At 58.5% G+C, this 17,367-nt stretch overlaps 1 protein-coding gene across 2 annotated transcripts in view; it reads left to right on the top strand.

Annotated features, from left to right (window-relative positions):
- Positions 1-947: 947 nt before the first annotated feature.
- The window catches only part of MYO18B (myosin XVIIIB), a 56,023-nt gene continuing 39,603 nt past the window's right edge, over positions 948-17,367 (top strand). Inside the window, exons 1-17 of one of the 2 annotated variants that reach the window (XM_051785531.1) lie at positions 948-1,053; positions 2,178-2,239; positions 2,978-3,133; positions 3,807-4,847; positions 5,087-5,153; positions 5,373-5,485; positions 5,678-5,854; positions 6,434-6,632; positions 7,306-7,448; positions 8,350-8,450; positions 8,990-9,053; positions 10,290-10,434; positions 14,076-14,246; positions 14,659-14,749; positions 15,057-15,249; positions 16,602-16,682; positions 17,103-17,250. In XM_051785531.1, coding sequence (XP_051641491.1) covers positions 2,201-2,239; positions 2,978-3,133; positions 3,807-4,847; positions 5,087-5,153; positions 5,373-5,485; positions 5,678-5,854; positions 6,434-6,632; positions 7,306-7,448; positions 8,350-8,450; positions 8,990-9,053; positions 10,290-10,434; positions 14,076-14,246; positions 14,659-14,749; positions 15,057-15,249; positions 16,602-16,682; positions 17,103-17,250 — 2,929 coding nt within the window. In that variant the 5' untranslated portion in view covers positions 948-1,053; positions 2,178-2,200. Of the gene's footprint in view, positions 1,054-2,177; positions 2,240-2,977; positions 3,134-3,806; positions 4,848-5,086; positions 5,154-5,372; positions 5,486-5,677; positions 5,855-6,433; positions 6,633-7,305; positions 7,449-8,349; positions 8,451-8,989; positions 9,054-10,289; positions 10,435-14,075; positions 14,247-14,658; positions 14,750-15,056; positions 15,250-16,601; positions 16,683-17,099; positions 17,251-17,367 lie in introns of both variants that reach the window. The other variant, XM_051785530.1, reaches the window with a different exon arrangement.

Genomic DNA, 17,367 nt, shown 5'->3' with positions numbered 1-17,367 from the left:
GTGTCAGGGATCCCTGGCAGGGACTGGGAGGTGGGTGATGGGTGACCAATGGTGGCTTTCCACCAGTGCTGGAGGGACCCTCAGGAGCAGACAGGTTGCCCCATGGCTGCACTGCCATCCGGGACCATGTGACAGACCATTCAAAACCGCGTGTCCTCCTGCCGTTCCTGGGTGTAATTGGGGCTGGTGAGATGCTTGGAGCAACCCTTAGTTTCCTGCCAGGTCAGTCCTGCCAGGTGAGTCCAGACTGACAATCCCATTTCCTTTCTCATTAACAGAGCTTTTCCAGCTGATGCCCTGGGCATGTCTGTGGACCTTTTCAGGTCAGATGTCAAGCATCTGAGGGAGAGTTACACTTCTGCAGCTGGACTTGGCCTGAGCCAGGGCTCTGCACCCTGACTGGGGGTCACACTCTGTCCTGTGTGGTCACCACATGTCCACTCTGCTGACCCCCTCCCACCTGCCTTGTTTGGGTGCTGACCATGCTGGTGTTAGTGCCAGGGGCTATTTTGAGCTCTTCTCTCAGGTCCCTCTCCAGCTCAGCCCCATCTCAGGGTGGGGACTGGTGGGGAGAACTGGGGTGCTCTGGGGAGCCCCGTGCTGGAGCTCTGAGCCATGGTCTTGGGGATCACCATGGGGTCCACTCCTGCAGCAGCAGAGCACCCCGGGTGGGCTCATGCCAAGCCACAGAGGTTCTCCCACTTCTGTGGGTTGCAAAAGTGTGCACCAGGGAAGGCACAAACAGCGTGTCAGGGAGGGCACGGGTGACACGTGTGCCAGGGAAGGCACGGGTGGCACACGTGTGTCCCGGCCGGTGCAGAGGCCAAGGAACGGGGGAGCCCCGCTGTGCCACTGCCTCTCCCCAGTCGCGGCCCCGGTGCCACCGCCGCGGGTATTTTTAGCAGTGACATGTGTCACCTCAGCTGCCACCGCGGCGGGGGCGGGGGAGGCGTGCGCTGACCCTCCGCCGCTCCCCGCACGCCGCTGTCGCTCTCTCGCGGAGCCCGGTGCCGGCGAGGGCCGACAGCCCCCCGCGCCCGCAGCCCCCGCCAGGTACGGGGGCTCTGGGGGGGATCTGGGGATGGGGGTCGGGGTCCGGACGGGCTCTCTGGGTGCGCGGGGCCGTGGGGCCCTCGGCCGGGAGGGTTATTTTTAGTTGGGAATGGATGGCGATAGCGGCAGCCCCGGCTTCGGGGGCGGCTTCCAGGCACGAGGCTGTGCTGGGGAGAGGCTGCGATGGGAGAGGGGTTGGGGACGGGGACGGTGCTCCCTGCCCTGTGCAGGAGGTGGACAGGGATCCCTCAGTGGCCTCGGCTCTTGGCACCTACCGGGATGGCAGTGGGAGCGAGTCCCAAACGGGGACCAGACCCAAATGGCCACGGCCCAACTGGGGCCACATCCTGCACCTGGGTGGGGACAGAAGAGTGGTGGTGATGGTGGTCCCGGCCTTTGTTGGTGCCATGCTCTGTGCTTGGTCCCCTCCGTGCTCGGTTTCCCCACGTACAGGGCAGGACGGAGGGTCCACTCGGGGAGGTGACGGTCCCGGCCACAGCCACCTTCCGGGCTCTGCCGGCGCCGCTCGGGGCCGGTTCTCCCCGGGGCCAAAGAGCCCCGGGTGATGGGGACAGGGTGGGGGGCAGCGCCGGTCGCGGAGGGCACGTGGCCCTGGGGGCTGCCGCCCGGGAACGCAAGCGACATTCCTGAGCCGGCTCCTGGCCGCTCCGGAGCTCCTGCTCTTTTTACTGTACAAGGAGATGCGGGCGCCGGCAGGGCCGGGCGAGCCCCGGCGCTCTCGGGGCGTGAATGATCCCGACAGGTGAAGCCGGGGTCAGCCCGCGGTGGGGCACGGCCGGGCTCCCGCGGCCGCCCGGCCTGAACCGGGGGGTCCCACCACCGACCCTCTGTGCTGCCACCTCCCCACGCTGCCTGGCCCTCGCCGGGGCTGGAGGCGGCTGCTGGTGGCAGTGCACTCTCCAGCACTGCCGCACCACCCATCCCCTTGTGCCCGAGCTGCCACGCTCCAGTCGGTGCTGTGAGCTCTGGTTGGGCAACCCCCAGCAAGGTCACTGTGCTGCCGGCCCGGCATAGCTTGTGGCACAGCCCTGGGGCCAGCAGCAGCCCCAGGCTAACTCTCTCCTCTCTCTCTGCCTGGCGTGTCACCATGTCTCTCCCCACAGCACCGTCCAGCCTCGCTGCCACCATGGCCATCTCCTCGCGCCTGGCGCTCTGGGAGCAGAAGGAAAGTCTCGGTCCGGGCTGGCACCGGTGGTGTTTCGGGGCTGGGTGCTCGTGCCTTCCTGGGAGCTCAGTCCTGGGGGGGGGTTGCACTGCAGCAGCCTCTGGGGTTGCATCCCCACAGCTCCCTGCACACTTTGCTCCTGCTGTGTCCAACTCTGCTGGCTCCAGGCTCCTTCACAGCCTGATTGTTTTGGTTTGGGTGATTTTGCTGCTGTTGGATGCTCAAGGTTGGATGCTGTTGGATGCACAAGGGTCCCTGCCTGTCTGAGCCTGGCTGAGGCCGCAGGGTTTGGTGCTGGTGCTGCTGAGCAGGGCTGTGGCTGGGAAAGCTGTGGGAAGTGGGGCTGGTTTTGGCCTGGGGCCTGGCATGTGGCCGTGGTGACGCTGGAGCTGCTTCTTGACTCACTGCAGCCAGGACAGATCCTCCTGTGGCCGTGCTGGGGCAGAGATGGCAGTGCACGTGGGCTCCTGCTGCACCAGCCCTCGGTGGCTGTGGAAATCCAGGTGCTTCTCTGTGGGCTTTTCTACTCAGTGCTTCTGCTAGCCACAGCATACCCGAACCAGCCTGGTGCCCACGGGCGGCCTGTGGCCTTGCTGGGAACCTGGGCAATGCCTGCAGCCACTGGCAGAGCAGAGCAGAGTGCTGTTCCCAGCTCCATTGCCACTAATGCACCCACGGGGCTGTGCCATGCCCTGTCCCTGTGCCCACCCTGTAACCCACCTCTGCTCCTGTGAACAGATACGGGACGAGGACCGGGGGCCGCCCCCATCCACACCCCCCCTGCTCCTGTCGGTCATCCCCGGGGGGTTCATCAAACAGCTCGTGCGGGAGACCGAGAAGGAGGCCAAGGCAGCGAGACAGAGGAAGGAGAGCAAGGCGAGCGGGAAGGAGGAGGTGAGTGGTGGTGAACTCCACACTGCACCGGGGTGTCCTGCTGGGCCACTGTCCCTGTGTCCCTGGGTGTCCCCAGCTGTCCCCAGCTCAGAGAAGTTCCTTGGGGGCTGAGGGGCTGTGTGGCCCTGTGACACTGGCCAGAGTCAGGAATCTGAGGGTGTTTTGCATGAGCTGGGCTGGACATTGAGGCCCAGGCTTGCAGCGTGGTGGCTGCAGCAAGCTGCAACCCTGCCCAGCTCCCAGCCTCAAGCAATTAATGCTGGAGAGTTCCTTAATGCAACTTGCCATTCTTGACCTGCTTAATTGGAAGGTGAGTAATTAAGCAGAGTGTGAGGCTCTCTGGTTCAGTGAAGAGTGCAGGAAGGGGAGCACGTGGGGCATCTCCAGGAACAGCACCAAGCAATGACCCAGAACGTGGTGGGTGGAGGGTCGGGATGTGGCCAAGGGGGAGGAGGAGGCCACCACTGATTGCCACCCTGCAGCCAGGTCCAAGAAGCCACCCGCAGCCACTGGCTGTGCCCAGAGAGAGCAGGTTGGGGCTAGAGCTCCATACAGGGCTAGGGCTGTACGTGGCATGGTCAAACCACGTGGGGTTGCAGCTCCCAGGGCTGGGCTGAGGTTGGGTTCTTTGCCCTGTCCCTGTCAGATTCAACTCCTCTCCTTTGCTTGGCAGCCCGTGGGGAAGGACGGTGAGGCCCGAGCCAGGGACGGCCCAGCTGCCAGAGGAGGGGGGGCCAGTGAGGAGCCACTGCGGAACGGGCTGAAGGTAGAGGGGCAGGGGGGCAAGGGGGTCACAGCCCCCCCATGCAAGGAGCTGCCCCCTGAAAAAGCTGCACCGGGGACCATCCCCAGAAAAACTCCATCCCCTGCACCCAGCCTGGCAGTGGCTGCCCTCAAACCAGCAGAGACAACCCCAAAACTAGCAGAGATCCCCCGCAAATCAGTGGTGGCATCCTCAAAACCAGCAGAAACATCCCCAAAACCAGCAGAAACGTCCCCAAAACCAGCAGGAACACCCCCAAAACCAGCAGAGACCCCTCGCAAACCAGAGACAGCATCCCCAAAACCAGCAGAGGCTTCGTCCAAACCAACGAAGATCCCTCCCAAACCAGCAGAGACCCCTCGTCTGGAGGTTCCCAAGGTGGCAAAGCTGTTGTGCCCTGAGAAGAGCCCCAAGGACACCCAGCAAGGGGGCAGCCCCCCAGCTCCAGCCCCTGCCCCCAGCCAGGGCCCCCAGCGTGGCAGCAAAGTCCCACCAAAGGAGGGGGACTCATCCAAGGGGACAGACCCCAAGAGCACCAAGAAGGAGAAGGGGACACCCCCAAGGCACGAGGAGACCCTAGCCAAGGTGAGAGCCCAGAGGGAGCTGTTTCCAGCCAAGAAAGAGCTGGAGAAGATGAAGAAAGATGTTGGAGGTAGCAAGAAGGAGCCAAAGGAATTCAAAAAACCTGAAAAAAACACAAACAAGTCAGAGGAGCTCAAGGGGGAGCCGGGAGGAATCCAAGAGAAGTCCAAAGATGTGGGAAAGGAGGTGAGGAAGGTGAAGGAAGAGCTCGGAAAGGGTGAAGAGATGCTGAGAGAGAGCAAAGGGATGGACAAGAGCACTGACAAGGATGAGGCTAAAGAAACACTTGGAAAGAGCAAAGAGATGACCAAGAGCATGATTGAGGACCAGGGCAAAGAGGCATCGGGCGAAAGCACAGACAAGGACCAGGTAACGTGGATGTTACTCAGGGTTTTGGGGCACTGATGTAATTTTCTGGTTTCATGCAGCTCTTCCCATTCCCATGGGCTCAGCCGGGGGCTGGAGGGAAGGCAGACCTGGGGCTGGACGGGCAGGAAGCAGAGGGCCAGGGGGTCTGGCTGGAAGTGTTGCTGTCCAGGGGGCAAAGGCAGTTTGTTCAGCTCAGTTTCCTCCCACTCTTGCCCAATTCCCCTCTGTCCTCCCTGCAGGCTCCGAGGGACGTTTGGTACGAAGCGGAGAAGGTCTGGCTCATCCAGCAGGACGGGTTCACACTCGGTAACTTGCCTTGCTCTGCCCTCGCTCTCCAGCACTGGAGATGAGATGTGTTGGGAGCAGGGTGGGCACTGGGTGCTGTGCTGGTACAGTGCCCATCCGTGCCCCAGTGGAGCCATGGTTGGATTTGACCCCTTGGCATCTCCCCATGCCACAGCGGGCTCTGCCCCGACCTGTCTCAGCTGTGCCAGGCTGGAGAGCCTCATTAGCCTCTCATTGCAGCCACGCAGCTGAAGCCAGATGTGGGGACACCCGAGCTGCCAGCAGGGAGGGTGAGGGTGCGCCGGGACGAGGACGGCACCGTCACCGAGGTGGACGAGGACAGCGTGCAGAGGGTGAGCCCCCTACCCATTTTGGGCTGGTGCAGGAACAGGAGCCCTGGTGCAGGGCAGTGCCTGGGCACGATGATGCTTCTCAGGCCATCACCCCAGGCTGGCTGGGTCCCAGGTGTCGGAGTGCCAGCGCGGTCCGGCACAGCCTGTGCCATGAGAGCAGAGCTCGAGGTGTCTCTGGCTCTCCTCCCACAGACCAACCCACCCAGCCTGGATCAGGCCGAGGATCTGGCCGCGCTGATCAGCCTCAACGAGTGCAGCGTGCTGAACACACTGCGGCAGCGGTTCCGTGCCCGCCTGCCCTGCACCTACGCGGGGCCCAGCCTGGTGGCCATCGCGCCCGGCCCCGCGCCCGCCGGCGGCGCGGGGAAGGTGAGCGGGGGGAACCGTGCGACAGCGGGATGTCCCGTGGGAAGCGTCACCGACCCCCGTGGGGACAGTGGCGGAGGGCGCCGGTGTGGCGGTTGCCGGCAGGTGGCACCGTGGGACCGTCACAGCGCGGGGAGGCTCTGGGGACACTTGGGACCGGGGGTGCTCTGGGGACACTCGGAACCAGGAATGCTCGGGGCGGGGATGCTTTGAGGATGCTCAGGGCTGGGGATGCCCTGAGATCACTCAGGACCAGGAATGCTCGGGGCAAGGATGCTCTGGAGACACTCAAGGCCAGGGGTGCTCTGAGGGATGCACTGAGGACACTCAGGACCAGGGATGCCCGGGGAGGGGGGATGCTCTGAAGATCCTGAGGGCCAGGGATGCTCGGGTCTGGAGGGGCTCTGAGAACATTAACGACTAGAGATGCTTGGGGAAGGGAGTGATCTGAGGACACAGTCTTGGGGGGTTCTTCACTGTGGGGAGAAACCCATCACCCTGAGTGTGAATGTCTTCAGGTTTTTGTCTACAAAAACCTGTTTGGTTTTGGGCTGTGCTCTACCACTCTCTCCCTGCCCGCAGGCTCCCAGGAGGAAGCGGGACAGCCTGCCCCCACACATCTCCTCGCTGGCACACAGAGCCTACAGGAACCTGCTGATGCAGCGTCAGGACCAGGCCATCGTCCCCCTGGGGCGCAGCGGGGCCGGGAGGACCAAGTGCTGCCAGAGTGCCCTGGAGTACCTGGTGGGCACGGCGGGCAGCGTGGACGGCAGAGTCTCAGGTACAGGGCAGGGGGCTGCTGGCAGCCCCCACAGAGACAGTGCTGGGTGCTGGGCAGAGGAAACACATGGAGATTACGCAGGCTGGGGGCACCCAAACACAAAGGTGATGCTGTTTCCGTCTAATGGCCTCGGGTTTCCCCATTCCTGGCCTAATTCATGCTCCTTGGGGTGCCTCCCGAGCGGCCGGTGTGGCTGCAATTGCCACTGTCGCCGGTGTGGCTGTGAGCACCACGGTCCCCATCGCAGACCCAAGGGATTTGCTGTTTTGACAAACACCAGCATGAGCACCAGGAGGGAATTACTCAAATTATTGCCGTGCTTGGGGCAGCACTTTCCCACCTGATCAGGTTACTGGTGACGTGAGAGGAAGTGCTGCTCAGCACTCAGTGGCTTTAGAGGGCAGGGTTGGATTTCGGAGCTCTCTGGGTACACGGTGCTCCTGCAAAGGGCTGACGAATGGCCGGGACCAGGGTGGAGGTGTGGTCAGGACAGCACATCCCCTTCCTATCAGCAAGCACCAGCTCCTCTGGTGTGGGATGCTGACCCCATGCCCAGCCAGCTCCCGAGTGCTGGGACAGACCCCTGGGAGGAGCAGGCAGAGGTGAGCCAGGAGGAGATGCCTCCTCCAGGAATGCAGCAGGACTCAGCGGGGCTCTGGTGCTGGTTTTGCAGTGGAGAAGATCCAGGCAATGTTCACAGTCCTGGCAGCCTTTGGGTCAGTGACCACTGGCCACAACAGCAGCTCCACGCGCTTCTCCATGGTCCTGTCGCTGGATTTCAGTGCCACTGGCCAGATCACCGCTGCTCATCTCCAGGTATCTGTCACCTGGTGAGATGGGAGGGCTGTGGGTGAAACTGGGGGTCCTCGAGGTAGGGACGAACCACTCCTGTGCTGTGCTTCCCGGCCAGGCTGGGTGCAAGGAGTGATGCTCTGCCCCCTGCTCCACTCCCTGCTCCTCCTGGACCACAGGTGCCTAAATGGCACCTGAGCAGGAGCTCTGTCAGCCCGTCCCCCTCCCTGGCAGGGAGCTCGGAGCAGTGCTGGGATGAAATGTTTATGAGGAAATGTATAATTCAGCGTTTCATTAGCAGCACCTCACACGGCCGCCTCAAGCTGACACCTCTGAGGGCTTTTATCACCATCAGGGCTCTTATCAAAGGCTCTTTAATCAGAGCTGCCTATGCCACCGGGCCTCCTCTGAGGGAGGACAGACCTGGAGCACCAGGGTTTCCCACTGCTGCCCCTGCTCTGCCCTGGGCACTGGCAGGGAGCCAGTGGCCTGGCAGGGCTCTCCTTGTGCAGGAGTGGGAATGTGCCACTATTACCATCCTGGGATGTTCATGGGAGGATGGGACAGTTGGCGGGGGACACACACACCCAGCTCTGGGGTCAGCACTGGCACTGAACATTTTGACAAGGCTGGAGCTGATCTGAGCTTGTTTCAAGCCCAGGCAATGACTTATCCAGATCCTGCAGTATCTTTGCCAGGGCCATCACACTGCTCAGACCTCTGGAGGTGTGGTGGGACCTTGAGTGCTGCACTCATGGACTGAAATGTTGCCCCTCTATGCGTGGGGCCCAATTTGCTTGCACAGCCCTAGGCAGAAAGAGCAGCCTCCAAATCCAGCCTTGGCCCTGCAAGGAGAAATCCAACCCCTTCTTGACAGATCCCAGTAGCACCTTACCATCTCCAGTGCCCTCTGTTCCCTCCCCAGACCTTGCTGCTGGAGAGAGCCCGTGTTGCCCAGCAGCCTGATGGAGAGAGCAGCTTCAACGTGTTCCCCCTGATGCTGGCAGGGCTGGATGTGGCAGAGAGGTGGGTGTGAGGCTCCCATGGCACCAGGTGGCTCCGCTCCCCCCCCCCGGCTGCCCAGCTGGTGGGTACCCTCTGCCCAGAGGCTCCCCACTGTATATATGTAAATTCTCCCCATCTAATGGGATTTTTGAGACCCCTCTGATAAGAGATTGTGAAAGCGACTGTGTTAATGACACTGCAGGGGTCTGTATACACTTATATTAGAGATTTTTGATGAAACAGGGGCATTTTTCTGGCGCTTTTTTGCCTCTTCACTAAAGCTGAAATTGAGGTGACAAGTGAGACAGGGCTCCCTTTCCCTCTTGCTCTGGTTCCCCCCAGGCTGTGTGTCCCTGGGTGAAGGCTCCTGGTGTGTCAGGTACCAGCTCGTCCCCCTGCATGGAGCAGTTCTGTGGTGACCTGTCCCACCCAGGTCCCTCAGATGGTGCTGTAAAGGGGCTCTGTGGGTGCCAGAGCTGCTCCCAGGGGGAGGGCAGGGGATTGGTGGTACTGGGGCAGGTGAGGAGGGAGCTTGACTCATTTTTTGTAACTACTCCCAGGACGATGCTGCATCTGCACCAGCTGGCTGAGAGCAATTCCTTTGGGATCAAGCCATTCACGAAGGTAGGGAGAGAGAAATGCTGGAGTCCTGTGTCCACCTGCAGTAAGAGGATATCTTGGGGTCCTTGGGTGCTGAGTGACTCGTGATGATGCCTCTGTACTAGAAGCATGGAGGGAGGGAGTGAATGTCGGGATGTGAGGAAGGGTCTGCCCAAACAGCCCTCAGCACTCCTTTAACAGTCCCAGGGGAGCTGTCGGGACTGGGGCTGCTCTACCTGGAACCTGTGCTTGGGTTTTGGAAATGCCCCAGCCAGGTTGGGAAGAGGTTCTGCTGCTCTGGGGTCCACTGCCCTGATATTCCCCTGCAGCAGCAGCTCTCGGGAGCAAGTGTATCCTTTTGGGAGCCCAGAATGTGATTTTTAGGGGCTAAAAGCTCCTCAGCTGATTCCCAGCTCCAAGCCCTCATTAGCCTGAGCCTTTTGCAGAACCCAAGCGCTGGGATGAATTGCAGCAATTTGCAGTTACATCATCTATCAATGAATCCAATATTTCATCTTCATTAGGGAGCTCCTGTGCCGGTCCAGCAGCCAAGGGAATCAGTTGCTGGAGCAGCAGCTCCAAGGAGGGCACAGTGAGGTCCTCACACTGCTGATACAGCACATTTGGGTTCAGAGATGGGGTTTTACTCTCTTTTCATAGCCCTCCATTTGTGTGGGTTCCCCATCCCAGCATGGAGGGTTTTCCCACTGGTCCTGGCCAAGGTGGGATGCTGCCTGCTGGAGCCTGGAACGCCAGGGCTGCACAGAGCAGCCTCAGCTCAGGGAGCGCAGGAGTGCTGGAGGTGGGACATGGCAGGTCCTGCTGGTGGCTGGGACCTGCACAGCTGTGGGCAGGTGTGTTTGGTGAGAAGTGAGGGGATGTGGTTGGATGGAACCTTGGGCTACCTGGTCTAGTGGAAGATGTCCCTGCCCATGGCAGGGTGTTGGGATCAGCTGAGCTTTAAGGTCCCTTCCAACCCAAACCAGTCTGGGATTCTGTGATATAAAAAATCTCAAGCTGCTGCTCTGTGGACACTCTCGAAGTGGGAATTATGTGTCCTCGTATGACAGGGCAATGTACACCAGGCTCTTGAGGAACCTGTTGGGGACTTCTCCACCTGCCCAAACGTTTGCAAGGGTCCCTTATTGCCTTTTCCTTGCTGGCCTGATGGTTTCCATGCTCCCTTTTGTCGTGTACCACCCATGCCATGATGCTCTAGCAGAGGTGGTGATGTTCCCCCCCATGTCTTCCCTCCTGCAGCCTGAGGAGAAGCAGAGAGCCTCGACAGCCTTTGCCCAGCTCCGGGCTGCCATGGGCACACTGGGCATCACCGCGGAGGAGCAGGCGGCCATCTGGCGCGTCCTGGCCGGCATCTACCACCTGGGAGCCGCCGGCGCCTGCAAAGGTGAGGGGGCTCCTGCAAAGGTGAGGGGGCTCCTGCAAAGGTGAGGGGGCTCCTGCAAAGGTGAGGGGGCTCCTGCCTCTCCATCCCTTACACCTCATCTCAGGGCTGGGGGTTGGAGCAGGGAGGAGACGTGTCCTGGTGGTGTTTGGTGCTGGGGTGTGTGGGACATGGGGAGGTGTGCGGGGGTGATGCTCATCCCGAGGCTGTTCCATTTCTGGTGGCTCCAAGCTCCTTGTCACCCATGGAGGGGCTGGGTGATGTGGGGTGCTGGTCCCCTGTCCCGCTGGGGCTTCTGGAGGGGATCCCCAGCTGCATGTGGATAGGACAGGGCTGCAGGACATCACCTTGTGCCAGCTCCTTGGGAAGGACTAGGGTGGGTGACTTGTTCTTTTGCACGTTGTCCCCAGTGACACTGCAAAGGGACAGCTTCAGGTAGCACTGATTTTATGATCTCTTGAGTGTCTGCCACAGTAACTGAATTATAATAGGCTGAGTCTGGATGAAGATTGTATTTATAAAGACTTTGTTAATACAGGCAAATAGAAATTGCCTTATCCCTTATAAATTATTTTAGGATGTGCTCTAACCCATTTTAGATGCAGCCACATTGATTTACACACTTCAGTTTATGAGGGCTGCATAAAAGCTGCCATAAACTAAGCCATAGACATTTATAAATGTCTCTGCAACATGTCATAACACATCTTATGGTAATCTATGCCATTAATCATTTATTAATTGTTTTAAAAGGATGGATGCTGGCATAACTTAGAGTTCTCTTTCTCCTCTCTGGTGTTCTCTTTCCCCATCTCCATCTCCTAATGCCCTTCCAACTTCTAAAGATGACCCCCTGGTCTCAGGCTGATGTGTGTGAGAAGGCTTTTGCCAAAAAAAAAATTAAGGCCCTTCTGGCCTGCGAGTTTTCAGGAGAGCAAATTTTGGAGGCGCGTCTCATTTGGGGAGTGCTCAGCTCAAGGGCAGGTGGAAGGATGGTCACGGTGGTGGGGAAGCTGAGCTGCTTTGCTCAGACTTCCTGCACATTCTGTCCTGAGCCTCCTGTAAGTCTGGGAGGGAATTGAGCGCTGTATCCAACAAATACTGTGCAATTCTTTCAGCGTGAACAGGAATGGGAACAACGGGTCCAGACAGGGCTATGGCTCCCAGGCACACTCAGGTGTGGGATTAACAACCAGAGCATGTCTCAGTGTCTCTCACTCTGGTATTGATTCCCCCATCGTGTGTCAACAAAAGGGGAGAAATGAAAGGAAATATGGATAAAAAATGGATCAAAGCCAGATGGAGCAGAAGTCTCAGTGGGGGCGACGCGGCTTTTAATGTGGTTAAACCTGTCTCAGGATAGCCATCTCTTCCCTTCCCCTTTCACGCCCTTTGATGTTGTGTATTCAAAATCCTCTCCTTGAAATCTCACCAAAGGGAACGAACCTCAGTGCTGGTTTTTCACGGCATTCAGGAACCATCCCCGTCCCCCGCGGCGATCCCGGCACGTGTTAAATGGGCCCCAGGGTGGGTTAAAGGCACCTTTTCCCCTTCTCTCCTCATACATTCAGTTTGTTCAGGAATAAATCAGGAGGGAACAGCACCACCTCTTCCTGGATGAGAGTGGAAAATGCATTTGCAGCTACAAAAACACCGAGAAGAAAAGGTTGAATTTCAAAAGCCTGCTTTGCTCCATCCCGGTGTCAGCCCTTCCCGCTGCCTTTGAAATGTGTTAGAGCAGCTCTTTCAGTGGGAAAGCAGCCTGGAAGCCGGAGGCCAGCGGGGCATCCTGGGTACCATTCACCTGAGTGCTTCAGTCCCTTTGTGGGCTGCAGGATATCCCCTGTTTTCCTTTATTCGCTGCCTCTTTAAGCGGGAGGGAGGTTTGGGGCACAGCAGGGGTCGGCGTTCAGCTCGCTCTCAAGCTGTCCCTTTTGCTGGCTGATATAAAAATAAAGCCCTGTGGCTTCCTGAGGGCTCCCAGCCCTCACCTGTAATGGAGGTGATGTGATTCCAGCAGCTGCAGGTCACCAAATCCTCCTGGTGCTACCGCAGGTCTGTGCCGTGGTCAGAACAACCCCCCCCCCCCCCCCCAGTCACTGCAGTGAGGCTGCTGCAAACCCAGGGTCCTGAACCCCTGAGAGGGAGGAAACCACACAGGAGGTGGGGTCTGGAACCTGCTGGTCAGGTGGGGAAGGCTCTGAGCTCCCCCAGACCCTGCAGAGGGTGGTGGTACCAGGGGAGCATCATGCCCTGGGAGGCAGGAGAAGGAACATCCCTGTTTCAGATCCAGGAAACCAAGGCATGGAGCAATGCAGAGACAGGCTGTAGCAGGAAAGGCTGAGTTGGGGTCCCTGTGAGCGGGGCAAGGCTGGTGCTGACCCTGTGTTTTCCTCCTGCTCCTCTTAAATATTAAATGGGCCAAAGTAATTCCCTTTATGTGTTAAAGCTGGTGAGTTTTCCATCATCACATTACACCCAAGAGGGTCGTGTGATGCTGCTGCTGGTTATAGTCTATGAAGTGTGAAATGGTGCCTGGGCTCCTCTGGGGCTGAGTGGAGCCTCTCATTTTTCTCGGGGTGCTGGAGTGGCCAGTGTGGAATGCCAGCTCTGGGAGCCTGGCTGGCACAGCAGGCCTGTGCAGCCCTGGCTCCTCAGCCTCTCCGCTCACTGGCAGGCAGAAATCTTTTGTCTGTCAGGAATCAACCTCTGTCCAGCCAGCTCAGATTAGAACAAGTGAAAACAGAATAAATCAAAGCCGAGAGTGTTGAGGCAATTCCTCTGCCTGCTCCAGCACAGCCCTTGATGTTGGAGTCCTTCAGTCAGCATAGAAAATACTGAGAAAGGATCAAAGGGGAAGGGAAAGGGGGGTTGACTCTTGTGGGTGTGCTGTGAAGCAGCACCCAGCCCTCAAGCCTTGCTTTGTGCATCCCCTTGGCTGGGAGTGGGTCCTCCATGGGTTTCCCAGGATGTGCCACCTCTTGCTCTCCATCCCAAAGCCTCTCCCCTGCCACCAGCCACCAGCTGTGTTTTAAGGGTCCATCTTAGCTGTGACCCCCCGGGCTTCTCATCCACCACCCAAAAGTGCTACCCTGAGGTCTCTGGGCAACTTTGCCTGCCTCCTCCTGTTTCTGCTCATTCCCCATGTTCCCGAGCACGTGCTGGCCAGCTGCCTCCACAGCACCTGGATTTGTAAAAGGATTAATCCTGTAGATTACTTCCCTATTGATTTTAATCATTAAGCTGGAGTCCTTATCACTGGATATAAGTACCAAGTGGAGCTCTGCCACTGCTGTGGGGAGAAGTGCTGCTCCTGGGCTGCCGGGACAGCAAACACTGCTGGGGCCAAGAAAGGTGATCCAGGATTTCAAGGGATTGCTTTGTAATCCCATCAGTTCCCATCAGCACATCTGCTGGTTTGCTCCACTGAAACTCTTGAAATACACGGTGTTAGTGATGCCTGGCTGGTGGAAGCCTGGATGGGTCGCAGGGTTCATCTGGTCCCTGGACTTGGCCTTAATAATTTTGATTTTGGAGATGCACATGGGAACAGGCGGGATGTTTGCTGGAGACATTGAGCCTGCACCCAGCTCTGCTGGTGCTGGCCCTGCCTGACTCCCTTGTGCCCCTGTGCCCCTCCCCAGTCGGCAGGAAGCAGTTCATGAAGTTTGAGAGCGCGAGCCGCGCCGCCGAGGTGCTGGGCTGTGACCCGGAGGAGCTCAGCACCGCCGTCTTCAAACACCACCTGAAGCAGATCCTGGCGCAGGTGACGGCTCGGGGCCGGCAGCCACCCCTGGCTGAGGAGAGCCCAGCAGGTACTGGGATGCTGCATCCCTGTTCCCTTTATTCTGGGGGATAGGGAATTGCGGGGTGCTGCACCGGGAGCTGGTGGAGGGTGTGCATGGAGAGGCAATGCACCTCGTTCTTCTCAGGCAGTGAGGCCCATTTAGGTGTGTTAATATTAATTAAATCATTGACTGTACTGCCCTCAGCTTTCCAGCTGCCCTGCCTGTCTTTCCTTAGGGACACACAAAGATCAGGTGAATTTAGATAAGTGATTTGTCTTAAACGCTGTGAGAGCCCTGCCTATAAAAAGGGGAAAATCCCCAAACTGAGAGGGCAGCAGAGTGGGCTGTAATCATGAGTACCATCTCAGCTCTGTGCTGGCTGAACTGGGCTGGAAAGAAATGACGTGTCTGTGCCTGGTCTTCCCTCCACCTGTGCCAGGGCCGAAGATGACGGGTGTGGAGTGTGTGGAGGGAATGGCCTCGGGGCTCTACGAGGAGCTCTTTGCTGCTGTCGTCTCGCTGATCAACAGGTACAGAACTGCCGGGCACTGGGGGGCTGGGGGGTGGCAGCCCCTTCTCCAGGGGCTGCTGAGGAGGGATCTTTGCTGGGGCTCTCCGGAGAGAGGAATGAAGCAAGTGACTGTTGCCTGCTGGAAAAATAGGAAGTTGTGTGAAATCTTTGTCTGGGAGAGCACACTGGCACTTGGGACCTCCCGTGTCCTGCTCTCCTGTGGCACAGGCAGCCTGGCACGGAGACCTGGCACCATGAGTACCTGGTTGGGATCACTTCTGCTGTCTGTGGGTAAATCCCAGTGGTGTGTGTGGCTCTTTTCCCAGGTCCTTCTCCTCCCAGCACCTCTCCATGGCTTCCATCGCCGTGGTGGACACCCCTGGCTTCCAGAACCCGCGGCACCAGCGGGCCGAGCGAGCGGCCACCTTCGAAGAGCTGTGCCACAACTACGTGCAGGAGAGGCTGCAGGGGCTCTTCTATGAGAAAACCTTCCTTCTGGAGATGGAGAGGTACAGAGAGGTGAGGAGCAAGGGCTGGGAGCAGCGTCCTGGGGAGCAACTTCCCAGTGCCTGGGGACGGGGCTGCCTTTGGCCCAGTGGATCCCTGTGCCCTGTCATGGTGTGAGTGAATAACTCAGTAGCTTTAACAGGAGGGGTGTCACAGAAGTGGGGAGTCTGTACAGAACTGTAGGCTTGAGCTGTGTCTCTCTTCTCCTCCTACCCCAGTCCTGGATCCTCTTGGCTGTTTCTGATGTGCCAGAGATGCCAGGCTCTCTTGGTGTCTTTGTGGAACTCCCCATGGCAGGGGCGTTGGAACTAGGTGATTTTTAAGGCATCTTCCAACCCAAATCATTCTGGGATTCTATGATATACTTGCTCCAGCTCAGGAGGCTCTGTGCCCTTCTGTTGGCACAGCTGACTTTTTCCTCAGATGATGAATAATAGAGAATAGAAAAGAAAATGATAAATTGCTGCAGAAATAAGCTGCTGAGAAACCTACAAGCAGAGATGAACTTATTATTAGGCTTGCAGGAGTTACTTTAATGCCTCTAGCCCTGGGAAAATGGTTGAATTCCCGTGGTTTAATACTCACACATCACCTGCGCCGAGTAAGGATAGATGTGCCCTTCACTAGTGATGAATCTGTAATTGCCTGAGCCTGGAATGCTGGAGGGCTCCGCAGGCTCCTCTTGCCTGGGCTTTCCTGCTGGCTAAGGATAGTGCAGGACACATCCCTGTGAGCCCCAGGACTGCTCTGTGAGCCCTGGGATTGCTCACTCCCAGTGCTGGGTCACACATGGGATGACAGTGGCACATGCCTTTGGCAGAGAGAAACTGGGTCTCCCCTGCTGCTTTCTGCTCTGCCTGCAGACCCATATTCCTTGGCAGATCCTCTCCATGTTGCCATGGAGAGACACTGAAGCCATGGCTTTTGCTGAGCATCCCCAGTTCAGGCCATGCTCCCCCTGCCCCTCTGGGGGCCTCCCAGATGTGGTGCTGGGGCTGTTGGGAAGGGGGATGAGCCCTGCAGCCCTCGGCTGAGGGAGGAAAACAACACCTGCAAGCTGCAAATTAAATAATTGATTGCTTTCTTGCTGCTTTCTTGTTAAGAAATCATTATCAGTTGTAATACATCAATTATTATCACAGTCTGACACAGCCAAAGCACCATTCCATGGAGTGAGGGGGTCCCAATAGCCCTGCCCACAGGGACAGGCATGGCCATTCCTCTGTGTCACAGCAGAGGCAGCTCCAGTGGCGGCTCCGCTCCCCTGGATCCCTGCCTTCCTTCACACCCCTGGCAGTGGATCTCCTCTTGGCTTCCAGATGCCAGACCATGACTGAAGCAAGCTTTTAAATGATGTTTTCCAGGAAAATGTTGAGGTGTCTTTTGATCTTCCAGAGCACTCTCCACTGGCCACACTGTCCATCATCGACCTGAGCTGCTCCCAGGTACCCTGTCCCCGTGGGCACCATGGGAGCTCTGCATCCTCCTTCACAGGGCAATGTGGGTTCAGAGGGCATAGAGGGACCCTATGGAATGTCCCAGAGCAGCCTGGAGTGTTGCAGGGAAGGGCACAGCATCCACCAGGAGATTTTTTGGCTTTTTAAAATACAAGCACCCTCCCTGGCCAAGCCCTGCTCCCTGTCACCCCTCCCAGCCTGGCTGCAGAGCCGGGATGATGGCCTCCTCTGGAGCACTGTCACTGGGTAGGGCTCAGGGTGATGAACAGAGATAGATCAGGCTAGGAGGGTCTCATGGCCACAGCTGGACAGTGGGAGCAGGTTGGAGAGAGTGGGCTGGCGTGGCTGTGACTGGAGCCCACAGCCCTCCTACCCCTTCCCAGCACCAAGGGTTGTCTCCCTCAGCAGCCACAGGTGCTGCCAGGCAGCCCCGGGGCTGATCGCCGGGGGCTGCTGTGGATCCTGGATGAGGAGGTGCTGATCCCAGGCTCCGGGGACAGCACTGCCTTCAGCCGCCTCTGCTCCTACTTCGCCACGAAGGGACCCGACCAGGAGGGTAAGTTGGGCTCAGCTCGGCTGCCCAGCCTCTGGCATTGCCATTTGGCTTTGGAAATTTGAGAAATGCAGCCAATTAAACATCTGACCTTTCTCTGGGCTGCTGCCGCTGTTGCAG

Source organism: Manacus candei, unplaced genomic scaffold (genome assembly GCF_025592945.1).
Source record: "Manacus candei isolate 608988 ecotype Guabito, Panama unplaced genomic scaffold, ASM2559294v1 h1tg000020l, whole genome shotgun sequence".
Lineage (NCBI taxonomy): Eukaryota > Metazoa > Chordata > Aves > Passeriformes > Pipridae > Manacus > Manacus candei.
This window is presented reverse-complemented; position numbering and strand designations above follow the sequence as displayed.